The 25172-nt window shown below is 30.8% G+C and overlaps 1 protein-coding gene across 2 annotated transcripts; it reads left to right on the top strand.

Moving 5' to 3' along the window:
* Nucleotides 1–13192: 13192 nt before the first annotated feature.
* LOC114190395 (Acyl-CoA N-acyltransferase with RING/FYVE/PHD-type zinc finger domain-containing protein) lies at nucleotides 13193–24079 on the top strand. Of its 2 annotated transcripts, XM_028079258.2 has the most exons (20): nucleotides 13193–14733; nucleotides 14807–14875; nucleotides 14953–15151; nucleotides 16798–16882; nucleotides 17583–17693; nucleotides 17835–17903; nucleotides 18028–18109; nucleotides 18211–18270; nucleotides 18365–18417; nucleotides 18492–18658; nucleotides 19042–19207; nucleotides 19711–19768; nucleotides 19854–19910; nucleotides 19990–20238; nucleotides 21100–21161; nucleotides 21691–21747; nucleotides 21833–21926; nucleotides 22032–22172; nucleotides 22687–22802; nucleotides 23807–24079. In XM_028079258.2, exons 1-19 carry the CDS (start codon nucleotides 13918–13920, stop codon nucleotides 22771–22773), a joined length of 2682 nt encoding a protein of 893 aa, XP_027935059.2. In that variant the 5' UTR covers nucleotides 13193–13917; the 3' UTR covers nucleotides 22774–22802; nucleotides 23807–24079. The 2 variants fall into 2 exon arrangements, with proteins under 2 accessions (XP_027935059.2, XP_085532023.1); XM_085675897.1 differs by lacking the exon at nucleotides 23807–24079 and having other exon boundaries at nucleotides 22687–23147.
* Nucleotides 24080–25172: the final 1093 nt, after the last annotated feature.

Raw genomic sequence — 25172 nt, 5'->3', positions numbered from 1 at the left:
AGTAATCTTCTATGAAATCCAAATTTTGCAACGTTTTACTTGTTTAGAACTAGCACATAAAATAATAATATTAATGATAATAATTATCATCAAAATAATAATAATCATCGTCATAATAAAAATAAAAATAATAAGACGAAGATGATAATTGCTAAGGTCAAACAATTCTTATCACAAGAGGAAGAATATAAAGTAAAATTATATTTTGAGAAAGAATTAGAAAGAGCCTAGATTGAGACACGCAGAGCACTGCATTAGAGAGAAAAAAAATTAAAACTTTCACTAGTCCTCAATTGGTTGGAGCATCGTGTTGATAACGTGTTATGAAATAACGCGAATAATAGAGAGAATAATAGATAATAGAGAAGAGAAGAAACAATAGAGAATAAAGAATGATGAGAGAATAGGGAGCAACTCATATGTGTATTATTATTGATAGGAAGAGTCCTACTTATAGATACAACATGTAATCCATAAAGGAAACAAATCAACTTAGTTAATACAAATATTTACATAAAGAGTAATGAGTAATGAATCATGTGAGTAAATATATTAAATCAATGAATAATCATTAATTCATAACATAATCAAAGTATTTTGCCTTTTTTTTTATTACCTTATTTCATTATAAGGTTTCCTTCGAGTCCTCCTAACTTTTAACCTATTCGAGTTCTCTTAACTTTTGACCTGCCATTTTTCATTAAGGTCTTTCTTCAATAATATCTTTTTTTAATATCTCTATTAAGTCTCCAATCATTATTCTAATAACCAAAAGTTTCAAATTCTACCTAGTCTTTCAACATCCACTGGTACTGGACCCAATGTCCAAGTATTTTTTGGCCTAATGACCCAATCAACATTGTGTTAGAAATTATTAAAATAAAAATAATAAGTATATAAGGATAAGAATAAGATATAGATACAGATAGAAAAAGATTCATAAAGTCAAATAGCAAATAATAATAATAATAATAATAATAGTGACAATATAAAAGAAATTACAAATGAAGTAAAGAATAGAAATAGTTTGTGTTGCGGCACGCATAACGTTGTCCTTATAGAGAAGATAATATTATGTATAGAGATATAATGTATTTCTCCCCCAATATACAACAACTTGTCAAATTGATCGAGTGAAGCGAAGGATCTCTGAACCTTATGAACATCACTATTTTTCAAAGATAGTATAGAGAGGAAAAGAAGACAAAACACTTTTGTAAGAACTCTAGTGTTTGTTGTGTGTTTTTCCCCAATGCACTTAGGTGGTATTTATAAGTAGAAGAGAGACTTAGGAATCATTTGCAATTAATCTAATTAAATAAAAATAGTAACTAATAATCAATAAAATAAATGAAAAAATAAAACTGGTTATCATAAACAACATTTACCTCCAATTTATTTTTTTGCTTAAATCAATTTGTAACGGCAAGATTTTATTTTAATAATTTTTATTTTTTTAAAATTATACTAAAACAATCCCCCACTTAATTTAAAAAATAAAAATAAAATAAAATATACCTTATTTTAAGACAAAACATTGTATTTCAGCGTAAGGAACCTTCCGGATTTGAGCCTTACACCTAGTACTTATAAACTTCCTCCCAAGTAAATACAAAGACTTAATTGTCTTGAGCTACATCTCCTGTAATCAAAATTTAGTAAATAACACATACAATATTGTTATTTATTTTAGGTTCTAATTAGTGGGTGCACGTTATGGTGTTGTGCATGTATATTGTTTCATGAGTGTCACTTAGAGACTTGCCTATGTCTCGCAATGGTCGCCCCACCATCACACTCACTAGGTAAACCGTCAAAGGGTGGTTTATGACTCACACCCCTACAATAATTGTCATGGGGTTTATGAAGAGGTATTTTGAAATTAAGCATAATAATTCATGTACCTCAACCTAATTATTGTCATAATTTATACTACACCTCGTCATAGGAATGAGACATAATATTTATTCATATCACTTGGTGTACTTTAGTCAACAACAACTTCGTTATTGCCTATTGAACTTCATTCCATGGATCGTCATTCATGTGGACATGGGTGTCCGTAGTTGCAATTAATTTATAGGCTTTAATCCCATCCCTCTCGACAACTCAAACATTTGTTGATGAATCAATCTTTTGGTGAGCGGATATGCAATTTTTTATTTTTTGACCTGACAAAGTCAAGAGAATTAATACCATGAGTGATAACTTTCTAATAAATTTATGTCTCACTCTCTTATGTTTTTATTTTCAATAAAATTTTTGCTATAAGCTTTATATATAGCAACTTGAGTGTCACAATGCAATGTAATAGGAAGTATATGTTTATTTAATAATGATAATTCATATAGATAATACATATCTACATGAGCAACACTAGTATTTACAATAAGAATCTTTGCTTCCATAGTATATCATGAAACAATGTTTTGTTTAGTAGATTTTCATGATATTGCACCTCTACTTTGTATTAGCAAAATAAAAATCCTATTTGCATTAATATATCATTCAATAGTCTCAAGAAATTGCACATATTGAATGTCATATCTAGAAGAAACTCAAATAATTAGATTACAAAGCAATACTAGAGGTATAACAAACAAATTTAGTCAATTTATCATTTGAAGGAAACATATCTAGATCCCATAATAGTATTAAGAAATTCAACCAAAATAACAAAGGATTTTTTCAATTCTCATTAAGAGGTATACTAACCTTTGCAAGACACCCTCACACTTTGAAATATTTTAAATGTGGTTTTTTTTCATAACTCATAAGAAATTTTATTGCAACCTTTATTAGAAATTCTATTTGACAATATGTCAAGTAGAATATAAAGCTTCACCATGTATATTGCTAACTTTATTATATAAAAAATAATATAATCTAATGTCATTTCCAAAATTAACACAACTCAAATGTCAACCCATTTTAAGTTATGTCACTGTTAACCTTTGCTACAAAATATCTTTCGATGCCAAAACATTGTAAACCACACTTATTTTCACCTATACACATTAGTTAAATCACCAAATTTGAAAGAATTTGTCTTTTGTTGCCAAGACATAAAATAAATAGTAGACCCAAAATATTAAAACCACATCTACATCATCTAAGGTCAGTTCAAGGGTAAAGCAAGTAAAACCACTCGCTTCAAACCTCCAACAAAAGAAGGCCTCAAAGAAAATTTTTTACTACTAATATTTCCCTACTAATTAATTAATTAATTATAGAATTACTTTTAAGAAAAAAAGCCTAAAAAATTTTTTTACAAATATACCTCTATTAAATTAATTATAAAATTAATGAGTTAAAACATTTATTTAGTAAATTATAATTTTGTTTATGAAGAAGAGAATGACTAATTATTTTTCTCTTATAATTTTATTTTCTTCTTTTATCTTTTTATCTCTTTGTGACTTCTCTTGTCTCTCCTTACTTTATTTTCTTCTTCTTTATTTTCTTCTAAGAGTCATTTTTTAGGGTCTTGGCATATTACAATTCTTCAATCTCATATTATTCGTTTGTACCAATTTTTCATCCTCATTTATGGTTAGTATGTTTTTTCTTTCTATTTGTGTTGTTGTAGTTTTTATTCTATTTTGGATTTGTACTAAAATTAGAAGTGCGTTTCTTTTTCTCTATTTTGTTTTTCGTCACTTTTCAATTTACGAGTTTCAAGAATTTTTTTTTTTGCATATATCTTGAAGAGGAACTGAAATTTTCTACAAAACTATTAATTATACTAGGGGTTAGTCTTTTGATGGATAATAGATTACTTGGAGTATAATTCAAAGTTGGGTTTTCTACAAAAATTTAAATTTAGGGAAAAAAAGACTTACTATCGAGTTGAGAAGAACCTAAGTTTTGTGAAAAACATAATAGACGCAAAAAGAAACAATTTCATTAAAACATTGAGAATGGAATTGTAAAATCTCTTCAAGAATCGTTTAGAATTGATTACTTTTTGTATATTGTAGATAAGAAATTATCACATTTCAGAGTATATTTGAACAATTTAAAATATATGAAGATATTTTTTGTTTTTTACATAGTGTTAAAAAATTAAAGTCACTAGATTGTACATTTTTGAAAGAAAAATGTTTAAACCTTGAAAAATATTTAAAACATGATAATTTGTTGGAAAGTGATGAATTTGATTTATTTTCATAATTAAATATCTTAAGAGAAATTATAGGCTTGGAAAATGATAAACCAATTGACATTCTTAATTATATGAAAATATTAGATTCGTCTCCAAATGCATATATAACTTATAGAATAATGTTAACAATTTCAGTGTCAACAATGTCTTAAAAAAGATTAAATGAATTAACCTTATTATCTATTGAAGAAGAAATGTTAAATGAAATTAATTATGACAATTTAATAAATAATTTTGCATAAAAAAAATTCAATTTTTTTTTTAAATAAAATGTCTCATTTTTTGAATTTGATTTAGGTCTCCCAAACTCTTAAGTCGCCCCTGCCATCATCTAATACAACAATCACATGTCAATTTCTCAAAAATATATTTATATAATTATACATTTTGGATCCTTTATTTTCACAATTTTTCCTTAAATCAAATGGAAGATGTTACTTAATGAATAATACAATGATTTTAACAAAAAACACTCATTTATTTATTTATTTATATATATATATATATATATATATATATATATATATATATATATTCATCACTTCCCTTTTTAATTAATTTGCACCTTAAAAACCACTTAAAATAAACAAAATATATGTTTCTGCATTGGTGCCTAAGACATTCATTTGTTTTTCTCTTTGTGTATGAAAATACTCAATCTCTCTTCGTATGTAACATAATTACATAACTTTATTATAATAAACATTGAAATTGAATAACTTACAAGTATTTTTTTATTCTTGGCAATGGATGTTGGAAGTGGTGTCCCCATCATCAATTGACGTAAGAAGATCAAGCAAGGAAAATAAGACTAGTTGGGAACATAGCTATAGAAATCTAGGAAAATATATTATAATAATGTAAGAATTTTTTGGGATTTTGTTTTCAACATGAAAATCTTTGGATGATGTTGGATAATATGAACTTTTTTAATACGAATTATGAATGAAGATATTTGTGATCAAAATTTATTTATGTGATATATATTTTTTTTTACTTTTTATGATTTTATGAAAAGTAGTTTAAATACATTGTGAAATTATAAAATGGTTGAAATAATTTTAAATTCAAATTATCACAATTTGAAACGTCTTATTGTATTTCAATGTCAATGCCGTGAAAATAATGGCACTATTTGGCTTCTCTAAATAACTTGATAACAAAATTTCATAGAAATACTTTAATATTCAAATGTTCCATTCACTTTAACTAAATAATTCACCTTTTGTACAAAACTATGTTCCATATAATTCATAGAATATAATACAATTAAATTATTAACAATTGAATTATTAGACCATGTAGTTTTACATTTTCCACTTTTATTATCTAAAACAATTAAAAAATATGAGTATAATATTTTACTCATATCATATTCTCTAATAATTTAAAAACAAATAGAAATACATTTAGGTGTGATTATAAAAACGTTTCTTATACTCCAAATTTATTAATAATTTCACAAAAAAATGAATTTTTCATTTGTTAAATAATTTTTTTCCATAACCTATTCTTTGATAATTCAAAAACAAAACAAAAATTGTAAAAAGGTTATTAACTCATCTTAGATAGACATAATCTTGAAAATATTCATCTAGATGTTAATACAATAGTACTCATGTATCTTATATTATCTTATATTTAATTTAATTTAATTTTATGTTTCTATTATTAATTTTAAATAAAATTAATATATATATATATATATATATATATATATATATATATATATATATATATATATATATATATATATATATATATATATATATATAACCAACTCAAAGTTTGGTTTCTTCGAAATCGAATTCTGGTAGGTAATGATGGGCAAGTTTTCGAATAACATGTTCACATTTCATACCCCTGGGATCCGGATTCCTGCTACAGCCAAAATTGTGGTATTAATGTAAATATTTGCTACAAGGTGTTATATGTGTATATTTAATTCAGGATTAAATATGTTTTTATTTTTTCAACTTTTAGTAAAAATTAGAATTAGTTCCTCTTCAAAATTTTGGTTCAATTTAGTCTCTCAACTTCAGAACTACGTGAATTTAGTTATTTCAAGCAAAGTTTGTTAAGTTTATTTAACGTTTCAAACCTATTTCATGATAGTAATTGAGATATTTACACCGTTTGACACATTTTTGCTTGAATATTATCTAAAAAACTATCATGAAACACATTTGAAACGTCAACTAAACTTAAAACAATTTGGTTAAAAGGACTAAATCCACGCAATTTTGAAGTTGAAGGACTAAATTGGGTCAAAATTTCGAAAAGGAACTAATTCCAATTTTCACTAAAAAGTTGAAGGACCAAAAACATATTTAATCCTTTAAATTAAAACAGAGCTCAAATTAGAAAGAAATCGCACAATACAAGGTTTAAACACTAACAAATGTAACACCCCATTTAATTTATAATCATGATTAAAGGGAGTGTCACACAGGATAATACAGAAACACAGTCCTGGAGTTTAAACATTATTCCCTACAATAACCAAGGCACACAACTATGCCACAACTAAACCAGATACAATGTTCATCAGTAATCAAAATAGGAAATTAAAAGACAGACTAGTACATGGGCCATAGCCCCAAAAAAGAAAGTCCAAAGCAGTAGAATCCAGCCCAGATGGCTAAGCAGCGAAATCATCTCTTCCTTGTTGACCTCGAGTACCTCTCACATCTACTCCCATCAATAAATTGATGATCATCGCAACAGTAGAAGAACAACATACAAAGCAATCAAACAAACAAAGGGTAAGCTAGAGTAGAAATAGTTTATCAAGTAATCACATGCTATTACACAATCCAAACAGTATTCATCAACCAATCATGTTAATACTTCTCAAGCAATACACTAGACTCAAACTCGACTCATCCGGATTACATATAATTTGGTCGAATTCAGCGGATGCTTGCACTTGCGGTGGATACCTCTGCTCACCCCCGAGCTGCTCACCTCCGAGCTATGTGTTACAAGTGTTACAATGAATCAATCCCCCACACACAAGGTTAGCCCTTAATGAGTTTTAGGCCTCCTGCTACTCTCACCATAAGAGTCAGTCTGCTCTAAGTGAGACTAATTGAGTCCTTAGAGTGTCAGGATGCAATCTTACCTTGAATCCTTACCAAATTATATAGATGGGGCACCACCATGAATCCCCACTAATAGGGTCATGAAATTACGTCCCGACCACTGAAGCACGACATGAAATTATGTCTCATGGATTTACGTACTGACAACATACCAATCACATTCCAAATAAACAAATAATATTGATCATGCATTTAACACCTGACGCCATCCTTTGTAACCCATCCTCATTCATATTCCATGTTGATTTCATACCATCCCATTCTTCCCAATTCGGGGATATAAAACTTCACCTCATACCAATACCATGCCATCAATGTAACATTATTGTTCATACCGAATTCATGACCACATATATAACCAACCATTTCATTGAAATCGCATGCCAAGATTTATCCAAGTTCATCATTCACAATCCATGAATCACATCACTCATGCAAATTCATTCATCTCATACTTTATAAATGCATACCAAGACATACATATATCACAAAATAGTATTCATCCCAAATAAATGAGTACCACACATTTAAGTACCTTCAATTCCATACAATCAAGCACAACCCACAACCATAATTCTTACACCAAAATTCCTAAGAAAATTTATTATCACAAAACCAAAATCATTGCAGTAATGCATGACACATTTCTCAAGCTACAGACATCTAATCGATGATCCAACTGGTCAAACCATAAAATAGATGTTATGAACCAAATGTCAAAATTTGAGCTCAATCCAACGGTTAATGAGTCAGGAAAGTTAATTTTACTAAAACTGCACATATCAGGAAAATACACAATCGCCCAACGACCAAGTCAACTCGCCCAGTGACTGCGTGATGCATCAGAATACGAGAAATAACGTCAAATATCACAGTTTCATGAATATTTGAACCCCTAACTCAGAAATATACCAAAAACTAGCATTTTCCCCAATCTTTTCTCATATTTCACAAAACATTAATTGCATAAAATAGAAATAACGTGAAACCCTAGCTTCCCTTACCTGGAAATAAGCTAGCGGAAAGTTCTGACACTTAAGCGAATGAGCACTACAGCTCCAGGAGTAGGTTTAAGAGCTGGAAATCTCAATACAGAGGGAGCACGAGATTATTACGAGGAGCCCTAACAGCAAGCACAAAGTGTAACACCCCAGATGGATATTACTAGATAAAACTCATTTTTCACAAAATATACCTTAAGAAATTCAGACATTATAATAAGTTCCCAAGCGCGGGAAATTTAAAAACTTTTAACGCGTTAACTCATTCATAGTACTTCATCCTCATTACAGGTTCATAATAAAGATGACATCATAAAGTCTATTACAGAAATTCATTAAATAAAAACATGGAAAAATCTCCCATCATAAGCCCCATGCTCCATCTCTATGCTTCAACATTCTCACCTGAATTCACATATGCTCCCACGTAACAAGTCACGTGATCATCGCCAAACACAAACACACAAACAAGAAAGGGTGAGTTGATAAAGAAAACACCTCCTTTCTTTACAAGGACACTATTTTCATATCATAACTCCCAACAGATAGTTTATAACGATACTCACCACCAAATCCTTCATATGCTCTATCTCAAACTTAATATGACACTTTAACCATTATCTATATATTATACATTTCATATACGCACGATTTCATACTGGCAATCTGAACACGCATACAATGGTACCAAAACTGTCCTGCCAGAATACTCATTCAAGTATCTCAAGTCCACATAATATAGTTCATGCATCAACCCAACCCACTAGATAACTCTTACCTCGCACAAGTACCCACATTTTATACTCACAATCATTCCCCAACACCCATACTTAAATCTTTGGTTCCTCACTGCGCACCCCAACCAGCTGAACGAGTCAAACCACCGCTGGCAGCTCAGAATCGGACACCGCCTGGCGACGCATCAGTGACTCCAGAACCATTCTAGTTCCCTCACCTCTGCAGAAATCTATTATCCCTAAATTTTTCCCATTCAATTTCTCATCCCAATTCAACCACATGTATTCATACATTAAAGCACACGGTTCAATTTTTATACAAATTGATTAAGAATTCTTATTAACATATTGCCGATTCTCATACATCACAAATGACAATCGCACATAACTCCTAAAGATCATGCGTTTGTACCCAACCCCATATCTATCAGATTCCCCCACACCAGTTCATCATCACCCAAACACGTTAATGAACATATCATCTGTATTTTAAACACAGCAGTCCAACCACATTCCAAAAACATCAAAACGCAACAAAATCAGACAACTCCAGTGCACGTCACTTGGCAGTTCACTATTGCCGCCAGGCGGTTCGTCACAGAGCCTAAAAAATGGATCAGAGATGGATGTGTCGCCTGGCAGAGCATTCTTAGCCGCCAGGCGGTTTCTGGGCAACGTCCAGAACTTTACAAAATTCACGCGAAAATGATAGACATGCAATGGTCAAGCCGCAGAATCGTTCCAGAACAGTAAAAATATAAATAACAAACAATAGACCACGAAATCATGCTTTCACATTCCCAATATAGTAGCAAAATAAAACAAAATTAAATAAATCTGCTAATGACATGCTCGGGACTTGAACCCAAGTCCCTTCAACATAATTAAGTGCTCTAAACCACTTAGGTTCACATTGTTTCTTGTCTAGAATTTATCAAAGAACTCTCCTAAGGTGGTCTCAACCCTTCATCTCTTATATTCTATAAATTATTAATTGTTTATGAATTTCATGGATCTCACACAAAGATTAAACTAAAGGGGAATAATATGCATCGAAAGTAACTTACATGAGCGAAAGAAAGAGGTTGACCTCAGTTGAAATTGGATAGATCCAAAACCCTAGCAGAGCGTTCTGTTGATAAAGAGAAAGTGTGAGGAAACTGTGTTTGCAAAAATGCAGCAGTGAGAGGGGGTTTGGCTGCCTTAGGGACCTTGGACACCCTATGAGCTAGCCCTTAGACCCATTAGATTAGGGGCAGTCCTTTAAAATTATGGCAGAATAAGAAAAAAGAGGGTTTTACAACAATTTTATATTAGGTCATATATGAGGCTTAAAGAAGTTGGAAATTTGATAATCGTTGTAAATGACATTATCTTATAATATAGGTCAAGTCACAAACAAATCCTTATTATCAGACTATTGTAACAGAATTGTCAATACTTATCAATTAGAGTTTTTAGATGCACTCAATACAACAATATAAAAGATTATTGCAAGTGAAATGAAATCAACTCTTCATATTTAGACAATTGATAAAAAGAACATTTTTGTAAATGAAATCGATCTGATGTAGACCAATTAGATCAAGTCATAATCAAATGAAAAATCAAATGAAAAGTTTTGCATTGCAATACTCTCAAATAGTAAAATTACATTTGAACTATTTACTATAACTTTTAATATAATTCAAAATAATTAATCCAACAATAATATATACAACAACAAACAACAAATTATGCATTTTTGTTATTAACATATCTATTTAAAATGTCAGAGAGCCATGCCATTTTTCTAAATATTGTAAGTCAAAAAATAAATCTAACTTTTTTTATTCTTATTCATTTCAACAAAAACTTCAAAATAATAAATAAATACTTAGATTAGTTGGAAAACAATATAAAAGAATCAAGAATCTTGTCATTATCATTTTCCTGATAAAGGAACTTTTAAAGATAACAAGTTTTGTCATTAGGAAGAAAATAAGACCTAAATTTTATTTAAAGAATAAAATTTGAATGGATAAATATTAGTAAGTCTAGTATAAACATTCATTCTTTATTTTATTAAGAACTCAATATTTATAAAACTTATTTTATTATGTCTCTTCTAACTTATAAAATATTTAATATTATCAACAGAAAAACATCAAAGTAGACAGATCAAAAATTGTGATTTAGAAAATGGTTTAATTCTTACTTATAATTTTATTATATTTTCTTATTCTTTGTACATTATTTGTAAAGAAAAGATACTTTATAAAATTTTGTATTTGATAAATTATTTAGAACTTGATTGACTTCTTGAAGTGTCATAAAAATATTTTCACTGGTACTTATTATAGTAAAAAAGGTAATAGTAACATTTAATCAATATAACCATTATTGAAATGTATAGATATTGTATTGAATGAATTATTGTATTTGTGAACAAGGTGAGATTTTTTATTAATTATTTAATATTATTATAAAAAATGATAATATATTTCGTAACCTCCACATTTTTTTACGACTTAATTGTGCCTTCATTTGTTTATGCACAAATCCACACTATATTTTCAAATTCAAATAGAAAATAATATTGCACGCTACATAATATCGACCATTCAGTTTTGTTCTGATCAAAACAAAACTTTAGAGATATTTTATATTTTAATTACGATTGATAATTTTTTAATTTTTGTTATGATGAATTTTCAATAATCACACAAGTGAACAAACTTTTTTTATTCAATATTATAATCTAAAAAAGATTAAAATTGTAAAGTTATTATTTAAACTTAAAAAGAAGAAAAAGAATAAGATGTTCATAAGTAACTGACTAATGTAAGTTTAACTATATAGATAAGTAAAGTAAGAAGTTAAAACAATTGTATTGACTTTTTATTATTTATTCAAACTTCATAATTTATTTATTGTATTTTTCATCAATTATATTTTAAATATTTTTGTAAAACCCCACAAAACTTTTTAAATTTATTATGAATTCACATATGCTATTCAAATATTACGAAAAGAATTCACTAAAATTTCAATCACAAAAGTCTTCCTTGTAACATTGTTTAAAAAACATCTTAGAAATTATTACATTCATACATAGTATTTGAAAACTCACTATCAAAATAATATTTTATAATATCAATATAATATATAATTTTGTTTGTTTTAAATTTATCTAATGCTTTAAGTTTTCAATGAAATATTATTTTTATTTTTAATTTCCACCGAAAAAAATTGCCTTAATAAGCGGTAAATAAAAATAATATACTTACTGAGATATTGCTGAAATGATACATATTAGTTGTTGTTTTAATACATACCAAGAATCTTAAACCCTAACAGCAAATATTATTATCTTTTTTAATGAAAATATATGAATAAGACTTAATAATTTTAGAGCAGGAATATTAGTTTTACTTTAGTAATACAGTAAAAAAAAGATGAATCTAAGAGAATTGAAATATGATATAGCAGTCTGAAAACTAAACAGTAAATTTAGTATCCTCTATTTTTGGTAAGAACTTCTGAGTATTTAAAGCAATTGGTTTAACTTGACACTAATGATTAAATTAGAATACTTTAATTAATTTATGCACAATCGATATTAATTTTAATTACATGATAAATAATTGTAGTTATTTAATGATTGGTGTTAAGTACTAGTTAAAAATTTTAATCATAACATATTTAATCACTATACCCTTCATTTATTTTGCCTACTTAAACATTTACCTTCCTCAACCAAATCAATTTCTTCCAGTACCCATCACAGATTTTCAGAATTTTTTATCCGGAATAACATAAAAAATAAAATCTGGTTAATGGAGTGTAGGAAGAAACTTAATGGGGTGCAGGAAGAAACAATCTCACCTTTGGTATGAGATTACCCGGTCCAACTACTCAACATTTCTTCTTACTATTATTCTTTTTTAGCTTATTCTTCTTACTATTTATTTATTTTGTTTAGCTTATTAGTTAATTAGTTAATGATCCTTAGTTACACGTGTTAACTTGCACGATACTTCATGAAAAACGGCTGAGGAGGGCCTCCGTCAGATCCCAGCAATGCCACGTAGTGAAACATAAGAGGCCCAACTCCGGTGGGTCCCATCACGTTTATCCATTTGTCTTCTCGTCTCTTCCGAAAGATCGTCACGATAATTTTTATTTTTATTTTTTCTTTTTTGCACAGTTTCTTTTTACAAAACTCATCTCCTCTGCTCCCTCTGCTTTCCAATAAAGTTGAAATCTCAACCGCGAACCAAGCCTTTTCCTTCAGTTCGGTGCCTCTCTCTCTCTCAGCTTTCAGTCTCTTCCCTCCGTGAAACCAAACCCTAGCACTCTCAAAAATCAGTTTCCTGTTTCGAATCTCGTAAAGTGCAGAGCTCACTGCTCCTTCGCCAATCTCAGATCTGTTATTTCAAAACTCGATTCATGGTGCTTTGAGTGCGTGTTTCGATTTGCTTTTGTTTGTAGGGATTGGGAGTTAATCAGATTGGAGTTTTTTTTTTTTTTTTCAATTTTTTTATTGGTGTTGTGGTTTGAGGTAGGTTATTTACTGTTTGTTATTGTCTTTCTTATTTGTGTGTGTGCAAATTGAATGAATTAAACGGTTAGGCGCCTTCTGCCTATTCAAATAACCGTCTAGGAACTTCTTCTCCACGTTTGGATTGGTTTCGTGACACTTATTGTTCATTTCCCGTGCCATTTTAGTGTCTTCTGTTGAGCATAGCCTCGAATTCATCGAAAACTTTTTTTCTGAGTCTGAATTTTGTGAGTAGTCCTTGATTTGACACGAATCTGGAGTGGGGGTTCAAGTTCGGTTCCAGTTTCACCGTGGATGCTGTGGGGTAGTGTTGTTTTTTGGGTAGTTTCCACGTTTGGGTTCTTAGGGGTTCTGTTCTGTGATTTTGATGGGAGAAGAAGCGGTTTGTGTGCATGCATTAGATGAAGGAAGGAAGGAAAACAATGAGGAACCAAGGACGGAACTGAAACGTGACTACGACCAATGCGTTAGTGATACCGAACGTCACCTGTTTCCTCATAAGAAACAAGTTAAAGAAGTTTCGAACGATGAAGTGCGCTCTGAGGTTTCTAATCCCAACGTTTCCGCAGTAGAGCATGCGCTAACTTTTCAAGATATAAGTAGCCAACCAACTGAATCCACGGACGTTAACCATGCGGAGTGTGGGGAACTGACGTCTACTTGTTTGGAGAATTCAAGTTCTGATGAGACCTTGAGTGATGAAGCTGGTGATCAGAATATTACTGCTACTACTACAAATAATAATAATAATAACAACAACAATACTTCTCAGAGTGACAAGGACTCCAATAGTGCTGCAATGACATCCTGCGTTGTGATGGAAATTCCCAAGCATGCTAGTTCCTCTGGGATCAGGAAGATTACTTTTAAGTTTAGTAAAAAGAAAGAGGACTATGGTTACCAACCACCAGCTCCTGTGCACCGTTCTGCTCTTTACACTGATGGCAATCACATTGGTTTTCATGGGGTTGATGAATATTTGGCGAGGGATTATTGTAGTGGTGGGTTGGTAGAAAGCATGGGATATGCTCCTGATGGAGATTTGGAGTCGTACGCTCGCAATATGGAATTGAAAATGTCCAAGAAAGTAGTTCCCAACTGTTACCCTACAAATGTCAAAAAGCTTTTATCAACTGGCATCCTTGACGGAGCTATAGTGAAGTATATTTACAATCCTGGAAAGGTAAAGCTCACATACGTTGTCTATTTTATATACCCATGCTTATTTTCTTCTGATGTTTTGATGTTGTTGTCAGGTTGAGCTACAGGGGATTATTGATGCTGGTGGATATTTGTGTGGCTGTTCAATGTGCAATTACTCTAGAGTAAGACATATACTTCTCGTTGCTTTTGGAGATTTTGTTCTGCATTTACAAAATGACTAATTTTATCATTTTCTCAGATTCTTAGTGCCTATGAGTTTGAGCAGCATGCCGGGGCCAAGACTAGACATCCAAATAATCATATTTTCTTAGAAAATGGAAGACCGATATATAGTATTATACAGGAAATAAAAACGGCTCCACTCAGTATATTGGACGAGGTTATCAAGAATGTGGCTGGTTCCTCTGTCAATGAGGAGTCTTTCCAGGTTTGGAAAGGTGAGAATCATTTCTCAGGCTTATAAATGCATTGTGGAAGCCTAGTGGTTTTGGGTTTATGTTGATTAATTGTCTTTGAAAAAAGGATTGTACATGCTGGGTGAATCCCTCCTCTCTATGAAAGAATAAATTCAGTCATCTTCATTTCAACACCTTGTTAAGTTTCTGACATTTTCTTATTTGAAGATTATGATGTATATTTCCGTCTGCTTCAATATTTTTATTTCTGCCATGCTATGGTCTTCTATATTCTAAAATATCCCACATATTGTGCTATTAAGTATACTGGGAGTTATGAAAGTCTTGCAGTTTTTTCAATCGGGAGAGAACACTGGCAGAATCTCTGATGGAGTTATTCATCGTAGTCAATACACATTGCTTCCATTTCTAAATAACTGACTAGAGATTTTAGCTGTTCTAGACTACATCTCAATTTAGAAAACCAAGAAAACATTCTTTTCTTTTTTCCAACTTTGTTATTGTATTGTTGAATCAGCACTAAATGGAATAAGAAAGTATTAATGCCATATAAGGGTAACATAGTCCAATGAACTTATATTTCGCTGAAGTTTAGAATATTACTTTGAAATGGAGTGTGCACAAAAAATGTGGCGTTAAAGAGTACCCTTTTTCTTCCTGTATTTTGTTAGAGTTAATAATCATGATAGCTTATGACCTTGTCCTGTAGGAAAATATTGCTACCAATCTCTCCAACTTTCGTAGAAGCTTAAAGTGTTAGGTGAAATCTGATGAATTGTTTTATATTTAACACCTCACTAGAAATTGGTCTTAGTAAGGTGAAAAGAGTTTGAGGTGAAAAATGTCCAAACTTTGTAAGGTATATTAAAGTCATATTTCTAATTTATGTGAGGCTAAACCACCACTCATGAGACTGCAATTAAGACATCCGTCAAAAAGAGGCCATGGCTAAGGCAGACTAGGTGTAATTGCAATTAAGGCAGTCTTTTGATACTCCCCCTTATTCCCAAGACTTATTGTCTGGAGTGTGCAAATGCAGGTGCCCAATAATGCATCTAGGATATGTTTGGATACCATATTTGAAATTGGTCTTAGAATCCAACACAATCCTACAAAAGTAGTTGTAAGGTGAGGATTGCCCAAGCTTTATAATTTTTATAAAGTCATATTTCTAGTCAATGGGGGACTAAACCACCACCCTTCAGGTTGTGACTAAGGTAGTCTACAGAGAGGTCTTGCAACAAAGAAGGCTAGGGACAAGCACAATTAACGTGGTTTTTTAACTGGTACAATAAATGTGTTTTGCGTAAAGAAATTCTTTTCTAACTTATTTTGTTAGAGCTAATCATGATAGGTTTACTATCTTAATCCTATAGGGAAAACACAGTTACCAATCTCTCCAACTTCCATAACTTGAGTAAGCTTATGAATTGTTTTGTCTGACAGTTTTCATTACAAAGCATCCAGGAACCGAAAGGAATAAACTCAATAACAATTTAAAATATAAAGTAAGCCATGCATGTTGTATGCTTCAACTTGCATGGGGATGACACATTAAGCAAATGGATGCTCACATTCTGGGCAAATAGTAAGAGATATTTGTTTTTGCTTTGCATTAGGTCATAATTTTTCTTATACATATATTTCCTTTGCCATGGGTTCTGCAGAAAGTCTTCTACACAGCAACGGCAAGGTTCAGGCTTATAAAAATTCTAGCGCCAAACATGTTGGCATGTCTCATACAAACCTAAGGTAAATCTAAAATAAACCCAAAATGATAATAATAAATCAATTGAGTATTCTCTATCTCTTATTCACCTTGCTTAGTTTGGATATCGGCAACCTTTCAATTAAGGGGTTCTATAGTGAATGGGGCATATCTTATTTTTTCCACACCAAAGTAGGTCTTGCTATCAATATGTTTATTAATTGTAAAAGAAACTTGTTCTAAATGTCATGGCATTGATGGTTATTGGTCTATTTGTTCAATGGACTTTCTTAACATATTAGGCTTTGTTTTTGAGATGCCTTTATCTTACTTCACATCACTAAAACATGTGAACAAGTGCATTTGCTTGTAGTGCTAGAATAAAGCCTTCTTAATGGTTGGCTGAAGAATAAAACAATTACTTTACTTGGTCATTATGCTTTGGCTGCCAATGCTTTCAGGATATGGATGATGCTGTGCTTTTTTTTGAATTGAAAATTAATCAGATTTCAGAATTCTATGGGTTTTATTAAAGGAAAGCAATTTGGATTTCAATTGGGTTCCCCTCTAGTGTTATATATATGAGTGCTATGAATTTAACTGTCTTTTACTCTTGGAAAGCTCTAAATTCAATTTTATTTCTCTGTCAAATGTTAATATGTTCAATTTTTTGTCGTTGTCTTAATGAAATTTTGTTCAACATAAAAAAGGACTGACAAATCACCTATTGAATTGTTGTTCCAGTCAATCCGTAGATAGTACTAGCCACTTGTCATCTTTGCATGGGCCAAGTCATTACGAGCAGCTCAAGTATACGAATCAGACAAATGACGAATGGAAACGTGTGATGAAAAAGTTTGTCCTCTCTCCTTGTTCAATTACTACCCATACTTGATAATGTGCTTGAGCAATCTGCATATGTACAATGTTATTTGGTTGATTAAATTATAGACCTTTCCTTGGTATTCAATTACTCACTGTACAAATTTTCTGCAGGTCAAGCTCCTATTCTTCTAATTCTGGTGTACTGCTGAAAAGAAGTGCTGATGGTTGCACAAAGAGAAGGTACTTTTGTTTTGTTTTGTTTATTGATGGTGTCTGTTTTATGTTTCCTTGTTCTCTCTAGCTTCTCCATGTGAATTGCAATATTTTAGCTACTGCTGTTTGAATTGATTTTTTCTTTTATCAGGGACAATGATTTACACAGGTTACTTTTTATGCCAAATGGGCTACCAGATGGTGCTGAGTTGGCTTATTATGTCAAAGGACAGGTGTGTGAATATTCTTATTCAAATATTTTTCATTTTTGCATGTGAGTTGCAATTCTTTTGTATGGTATTCAATATATGACATGTCTGATGGTGTGTTTCAGAAATTACTTGGAGGTTACAAACAGGGAAGCGGTATAGTCTGTGGTTGTTGTGATATTGAGGTACAGTTATATAACTGTGCACAAATTTTTTTACTTCTATAAGCATAAATAAATGCTAATATTAATTTTACTATCTGCGTTTGTCTGTAAACAGATAAGCCCTTCACAGTTTGAAGCCCATGCTGGAATGGCTGCTAGGCGTCAACCGTGAGTAGAATTTAAAAGCAGCTAAATAGTCTGGTCTATTCTTCTCTTTCTTGAAATAATTTGTCCTTTTGCAGATATCGACACATATATACTTCCAATGGGTTAACGCTTCATGATATAGCCCTCTCATTGGCAAATGGTCAAAACCTTACCACGGGAGACAGTGATGATATGTGTGCAGTATGTGGAGATGGAGGAGATTTGATTCTTTGTAATGGATGCCCTAGGGCCTTTCATACAGGTAGACAGATTGTATTCTTCTTTAGTTATTAATTATTTAAAGATACTGGAATATCTTCATGTATTTTCTTGTTTGTCATATTAGTTTCTGAAGTTTTCTTATATTATGAAGCATATTTACTATTACCCTGCATGTAATTTGGAGAATGAATAGTGTTGGCAATTGGCTACATGTTGTAAGATGGTCTATAATTGTATTCATATGCTTCATAGAACATGTAGTTTGCATTGAATAGACTGTCTTGCTACCTTGTTTTGTTCAAAGCTAAATCATGCCCAGTTTACTATTGTAGCAGATACTGCGAAATTATGATGAGAAAATAAACTGGTTTTGAGGTAAGGTGGAGGAATATTAAGATTTGTCATTTTCTGGTTCAATTGCAGCCTGCTTGGGTTTACAGTGTGTTCCAGACAGTGGTTGGCAATGTCTAAATTGTGGAGACAATGCTGGTAGTGGAAGAGAATCTTCTCTTGTGAGGCCAATCATGATCCGGTTGACACGAGTTGATAAAACACCAGATTTTGAAATGGGTGGATGTGTTGTTTGCAGGTAGGTTATATGGTTTATCTTAAAATCATTTATCAAAGCTGTCACTTATTAACAACTTTATGAGGAATATGTTCTGTAAGGAAGAGTGCAATTTTACTTTCAAGATTTTGGATTCTGGTTGAAGTATCAAGTGATTCAGAAGTATACAGTGTTAATGATAATTGTGGTAATAGGCCATTGAATTGACGTCACTGCATTTCATATAAATATGCATCCATTACTTTGACCTCTAGAGACTGTTCAATATTGGGATTAATGAATATTATAGTAATAAGCCATTGAATTTTAAAATTTTGGTTTTAAATGTTTTTTTTTAAATGACAATATTTGCAGAATTTAAGCTATTTGTATTGGTTATTTTCTGCTAGAGAAAGCTCAGCTTGGTTTCATGTTTGACATTTTTGTGTACTCTTGTGTAGGGTATACCACACATCCTATATCTTTACTATCGTTAAGCTTTTCTTGTGTTAATTAATCCTTACTAATGTGCAAATATTCAACAGGGAACATGATTTCAGTGTTGCAAAATTTGATGAGCGAACAGTAATAATTTGTGACCAGGTAGGATTTGTACAAGATGGCATTTGTATTGAATTGTTTTTTTTTTCTTCTTTGAAAGTTAACAATATTTCTGGTTGTTAACTAGTGTGAGAAGGAGTATCATGTTGGCTGCTTGCGGGACATTGGGCTATGTGAGTTGGAAGTAAGCACGGGGCTTGTAATAGATAGTTTTATGATACTTGCATTCGTTTTCAATATTTCACCATCATATCTTTCAACAGGAGCTGCCCAAGGACAAGTGGTTTTGTTGCAGTGACTGCAATCGAATATATGTGGCTCTACAGAGTTCAGTTTCTGCTGGAGCAGACGTTATACCAGCTTCCTTGTCAGAACTAATAATCAGGAAGCATGAGGAGAAGGGACTATGTACCTATGGTTCCACAGATGATATTCAGTGGAGAATTTTAAGCGGAAAAAGCCGTTATCCAGAACATTTACCACTGCTTTCAAGAGCTGCTGCAATTTTCCGAGTGAGTGTTTATGGCTTCCAATCATGCTAATTGTGATATGGTTTATGCTGTTGATATTTCATATCTTTGGTTATATCATCTGCTTCCAGCTTACCTTTGAGAAACAGTTCAAATTATTGAAGTATAAATGATAACTGTACTGTATCTTTAGCTTTCCTGAAGATAAAATTTCCCTTTTCATGTAGACAGCTGGTTTACATTGTTTTTCATCACATGTATGACAAAAAAGTAACCTAGTCTCTGAAAACAAACTGAAACCTTGAGTCTTACGTGATAATGAAAGATGTCATGTCTTACGTGTATGTTCGGAAAATATATTTTAGGAATCGGCTTGTTTTATTGATGCAACACTTTGTCTGGCATGTTATAAAATAGGAATTCTCTTGATTCTGCGTTCTTGTTTTAGCTTTGTTCAAATAGCAATCCACTCAATTAGTTTCATTTGAGTGTATCTGATTGAAATTTAGTTTTAATTGTTGGAATTAACGTTTCCTTCGTACAAGTTATTTATCCATTCTTAATAACTGTAATAAAGTAAATTGTGAAGATGAAGTCAACCCAGTTCATTTTTATCATGTTCCAAGCATGGAAATTGATTTGTAAATCAATTGAAGTCTCATTTTACAATACATTTTGAAACATGAGAACTGATTTGAAAATCAAAACCAAGGGAGCTTCTCTTGTTCCATCAGGTTGTGGACAAGTTTTACGTTAAAATCTTTGACGGTTGAGAAAGACATGCTTTCAAATTTCGTAATCTACCCTTTGATTGTTGTGTTATGTATTCAGTGGCATTGAAATCGTCTATTAGTGATATTATGTTGTGTTATCCACTTATGCTTTGGGAATATGTTTTGGCAGGAGTGTTTTGATCCCATTGTTGCAATATCTGGTCGTGATCTGATTCCGGTTATGGTCTATGGGTGAGTAAATATGAATTATTTTATTACAGATCACAGTGGTTTATTCCTGTTGTGCTTCCTTCTTTGTCATGATTTATTGTAGTGTGGATTATTAACAGTCTAGTGTTAGTATACAGACCGCCACCAGGATAAGTCTGAATTATGACGAATGTGCCAATTTCTCTCCATCACTCTCCAATTCTCCTTCGTGCATATAAGACTATTTTAAGCTCTGAGTTTTTTTTTTTTTTTTTTTGCATTAGAACTTGAACATGTTTTAGGGTGAATTAAATTTGTATATCTACTTATCTTATTACAAACAGTATTTTTTTCAAGTTCTTTCTAGCATTTGAATTTATATCGAATTATTGATTTCAACTCTTGGTATGACCTTTTACTGGGCACAAGTATTGTGGCGATGCATGTCAACAAGAGGTTTTGTAAATGATTGTCAATCAGTCCTTGAATTACATGGACAGGATTCTATATAATATTCATATCTTTTAGTTCATTTTTGCTGGTGATATATTGTAATTTGAATTTTGTGCAGGAGAAATATTTCTGGCCAAGAGTTTGGGGGGATGTATTGCATTGTTTTAATAGTGAAGTATGTTGCTGTCTCTACTTTTCATATTTTCCTGACTCTGCTTGTATTTGGTTGTATTGACATTGTATCTATCATACTTGTACAGTTCTGTTGTAGTATCTGCTGGGCTTCTGAGGATTTTTGGCCGTAATGTTGCTGAGCTTCCACTGGTGGCTACTAGCAGAGTACATCAAGGAAAAGTAAGCAGCAACTTATTCATGCATGACCCAAAATTGAAAGAAGTTGCTTGCTAGATGCATTTTGATAAGACTTGTTTAACTTTCAAATATGATTTTTCCATTTAGGGATATTTCCAAGTGTTGTTCTCTTGCATAGAGAGGTTGCTGTCTTCTCTAAACGTAGAAAAGCTGGTGCTTCCTGCCGCAGGGGACGCAGAGTCAATTTGGACTAAGAAATTGGGCTTCCGAAAGATGAGTGAAGATCAGGTAATTCCGTCGTTCTACATTTATTTGTTTACCTGACAAAGTACATATTACCTGTGCGGAGAAGTGAAAACCTGATACGCTCATGAATTGACTGAACAGGTTAAAATGGAAGTGTCTGAATTTTTCCGTCATGTGTTAGACTATTAGCAGCCATAGATTTGATTCCTTATTAATATAGACTGCCATGTGTTGGCTATTAATTATGTACAAAAAGACAATTATTGTGAAGGAAGACTAACTTAACTCAAATATTACCTGTTTATATGTGGAGCTTGCTAAGAAATAAGAAATGGATTTTTTGTATCAAGTGTGTTGCCAATGGACTCCTACTATAATTTTCGATGATAATTTTTTATTTATTGATTTCTTATGTAGCAACACATTAAGAACACATTTCGTTTACTGACACTGCGTGGCTGTAGTCACAGTAGCTTTAGTTTGAAATTTGAAGAAATTGTTAATTGTTGCAGACATCAATTAGCATTTACAATTGAGCTTTTATTTTCTTTGGCAGTTATCCAAACATCTGAGAGAGGTGCAGCTAACTCTCTTCAATAAAACTTCAATGCTGGAGAAGACAGTGCAGCAGACTATAGAATGAGTTTGATCTGGTGTTGTAACTAATTTTTGGTAATTTATTCATTTTTTTTAGCACATTATGCACTGTAACATCGTATTGTTATGTTCTTCTTGTTTTCTCCCACGTAGTATGGGTGCTCGTAGATGGGTCTTGGGTTTCAGCCAGCCATGTCTCTTTCTTTTTGTAAAATGTAGGGTAAAAAGTAAGGGTGAAAAATAGGGAACATGGCCTAGAGGATAGAAGTAGAGGAGTTTCATAGAGCCAGCATGCTGACCAATTTTTTTATTAGCATGCATGTTCGCTATAAAATCCTACTGTATTGATTTTTTTTTTTTCCTCAGAAATTGTGTATCTTTTCCGGTGAATTTGAATTCATGAAAATCTCCGCACACCAATGAACTACTAGTGTATTAATAAATGTATGTACTTGATTAACTATTTTTTTTAACAAGTTGCTTGAGCACTGAGGGTGTGTTTGCCTGCTTAACATTGATGTGATTGTTGCTGTATAACTGTTCTAAGTTCGAATATATTGTCTCTTGGTGTTATATTTTTGGTGGAATGGTTATAATTTGGTTAATGAAAGTGTATGGTGGTTTTAATTTAGTTTTAGAATATAAATTCACTTATATTTATCTTTTATTTCAGGAAGGTTTCTACATATTCAATTCTATTTTACGTTATTAAAATATAATTGTCTTGTTTATATGTGTGTATGTATAATAATATATATGGATTTATTTGAAACAAAGATGAAAGCCAAAGAGAATATATTTTTAGTGATTTTTTATTATTAATATTTGTGAACTAATTTTAAAAGGTTTAAATGTTTAAGGATTGAATGGTCATTTAACATAAGTTTTCATTAAATCTAAATAATGTTAATAGTACATTTTTCACATATTTTTAACGAATTTTCTTGAAAATCAGAATTAGTCAGACTAGTTGAATAAATTGTTAACTTCTAAAAGAATTCTATGATTTTTAATATAGCTTTAAAGGGTGGTGCGTGCATTTTTCACTTATGTGCTAACTTGAATTTTTTTGATGCTAGGGTGTTTGAAAGATTCATTATTTCTTGCGTTGGAGCTTTATGGCGTATTATCTTACATTTGAGAATGAAGATGTCTCCTGTATGCTACAGGTTCAATAGAAAAGAGAAGACTTATGAAGTCTTTCTTTCTCTCATTGGATGATAGAAGAGTTGAGCTGCTTGTTTATTTTCGTATTCCATTCTACATTTCTGAACACCGCATTCTTTTTTGCCGCCTTGATTTTATCTTTCTACAAATAAATATATATATATATATATTTTATTTCGTGCTTATTTGTTTTTGATTTAGAATTAAGTCAATTTTGTTTTTATATATTTTTTCAGTAAAACAATGCACAGATAAGTTCATAATATAGTGTATAAATAGTGAAGAAAAATTATAAAAGAATGATAAAATAAGTTTTTACTTAAAGATATGTAAAGAGAAAATGATATAGGTATAGTAAAGGTTTTACTATTTTAAAACTGGTATAATTACTGTTTTAGTTTTTTATTTTTTGGTTTGGTTTATTTTCATTATTATTTTTTGGTTAAATTATATATTTGGTTCTTATTTTTGTAACAAAATATCAATTTGGTCTTTTTATTTATTTTTATTTTAATTTGATTCTTATTTTGAGAAATTTAATGCAATTAAGTCTTTTTGGTTAGTAGTGTAATAACGACAGGTATCCACGTGTCAGTTTTTGAATTTTTTGAATTTATTTATTTATTTTTTTAAAATTTTAAAAAAATAAAATTTGTTACGTGTCAAGATGACGTTGTGTCACGTGATAGTGTCATGTGTTACTATTATGTCAGATGTCATTTTCTCATTCTCAATTTGATTCTTGTATTTTAATTTTTGTCTCAATTTTTATAAACATTATATAATTTTGCCCCTGCAAATTTGAAACAAAAATTAACTTCTATATAAATATTAAAAAATATATTTATTAAATTTAATTTTTTATTCAAATTAATATTTTTATTATATATTTTCAATTATTTAAATTTGTTTCACATCTAATTCTACTTAAAATTATTTTCAAATTTTAAATTTATTTATTTTTTATTGTTACATAAACTAGTTAATTTTTTTAAAATTTATATAATTGTTATTTTTACACCAACTAAAATATTTGTATAAAAATTATTGAATTTTACACATTTTAAAAACATGCAATTATTTAAAATATAAATTTAAATAAAAAACAATATTAAAGTATGATGTAATAAAATATCAATATAATTTATGATTTTTTTGTTATTAGCATTATTTTCTATTAAAAACTTTAAAATAATTTTGAATAAAATTTAATGTAAAATATAAATTAAAATAAACTTAATCTTATTAAAAATATTTACTTGAAATATCAGTTTTGAT

This window comes from Vigna unguiculata, chromosome 7 (genome assembly GCF_037176805.1).
Source record: "Vigna unguiculata cultivar grain cowpea cultivar isolate G323 ecotype 2 chromosome 7, ASM3717680v1, whole genome shotgun sequence".
NCBI lineage: Eukaryota > Viridiplantae > Streptophyta > Magnoliopsida > Fabales > Fabaceae > Vigna > Vigna unguiculata.
This window is presented reverse-complemented; position numbering and strand designations above follow the sequence as displayed.

Coding starts and splice junctions, on each gene's coding strand:
- LOC114190395 (XM_028079258.2), top strand. CDS start 13,918: ATGGGAGAAGAAGCGGTTTGTGTGCATGCATTAGATGAAGGAAGGAAG. Junction 17,904..18,027: donor GATGGTTGCACAAAGAGAAG/GTACTTTTGTTT, acceptor TTCTTTTATCAG/GGACAATGATTTACACAGGT. Junction 18,110..18,210: donor CTTATTATGTCAAAGGACAG/GTGTGTGAATAT, acceptor GGTGTGTTTCAG/AAATTACTTGGAGGTTACAA.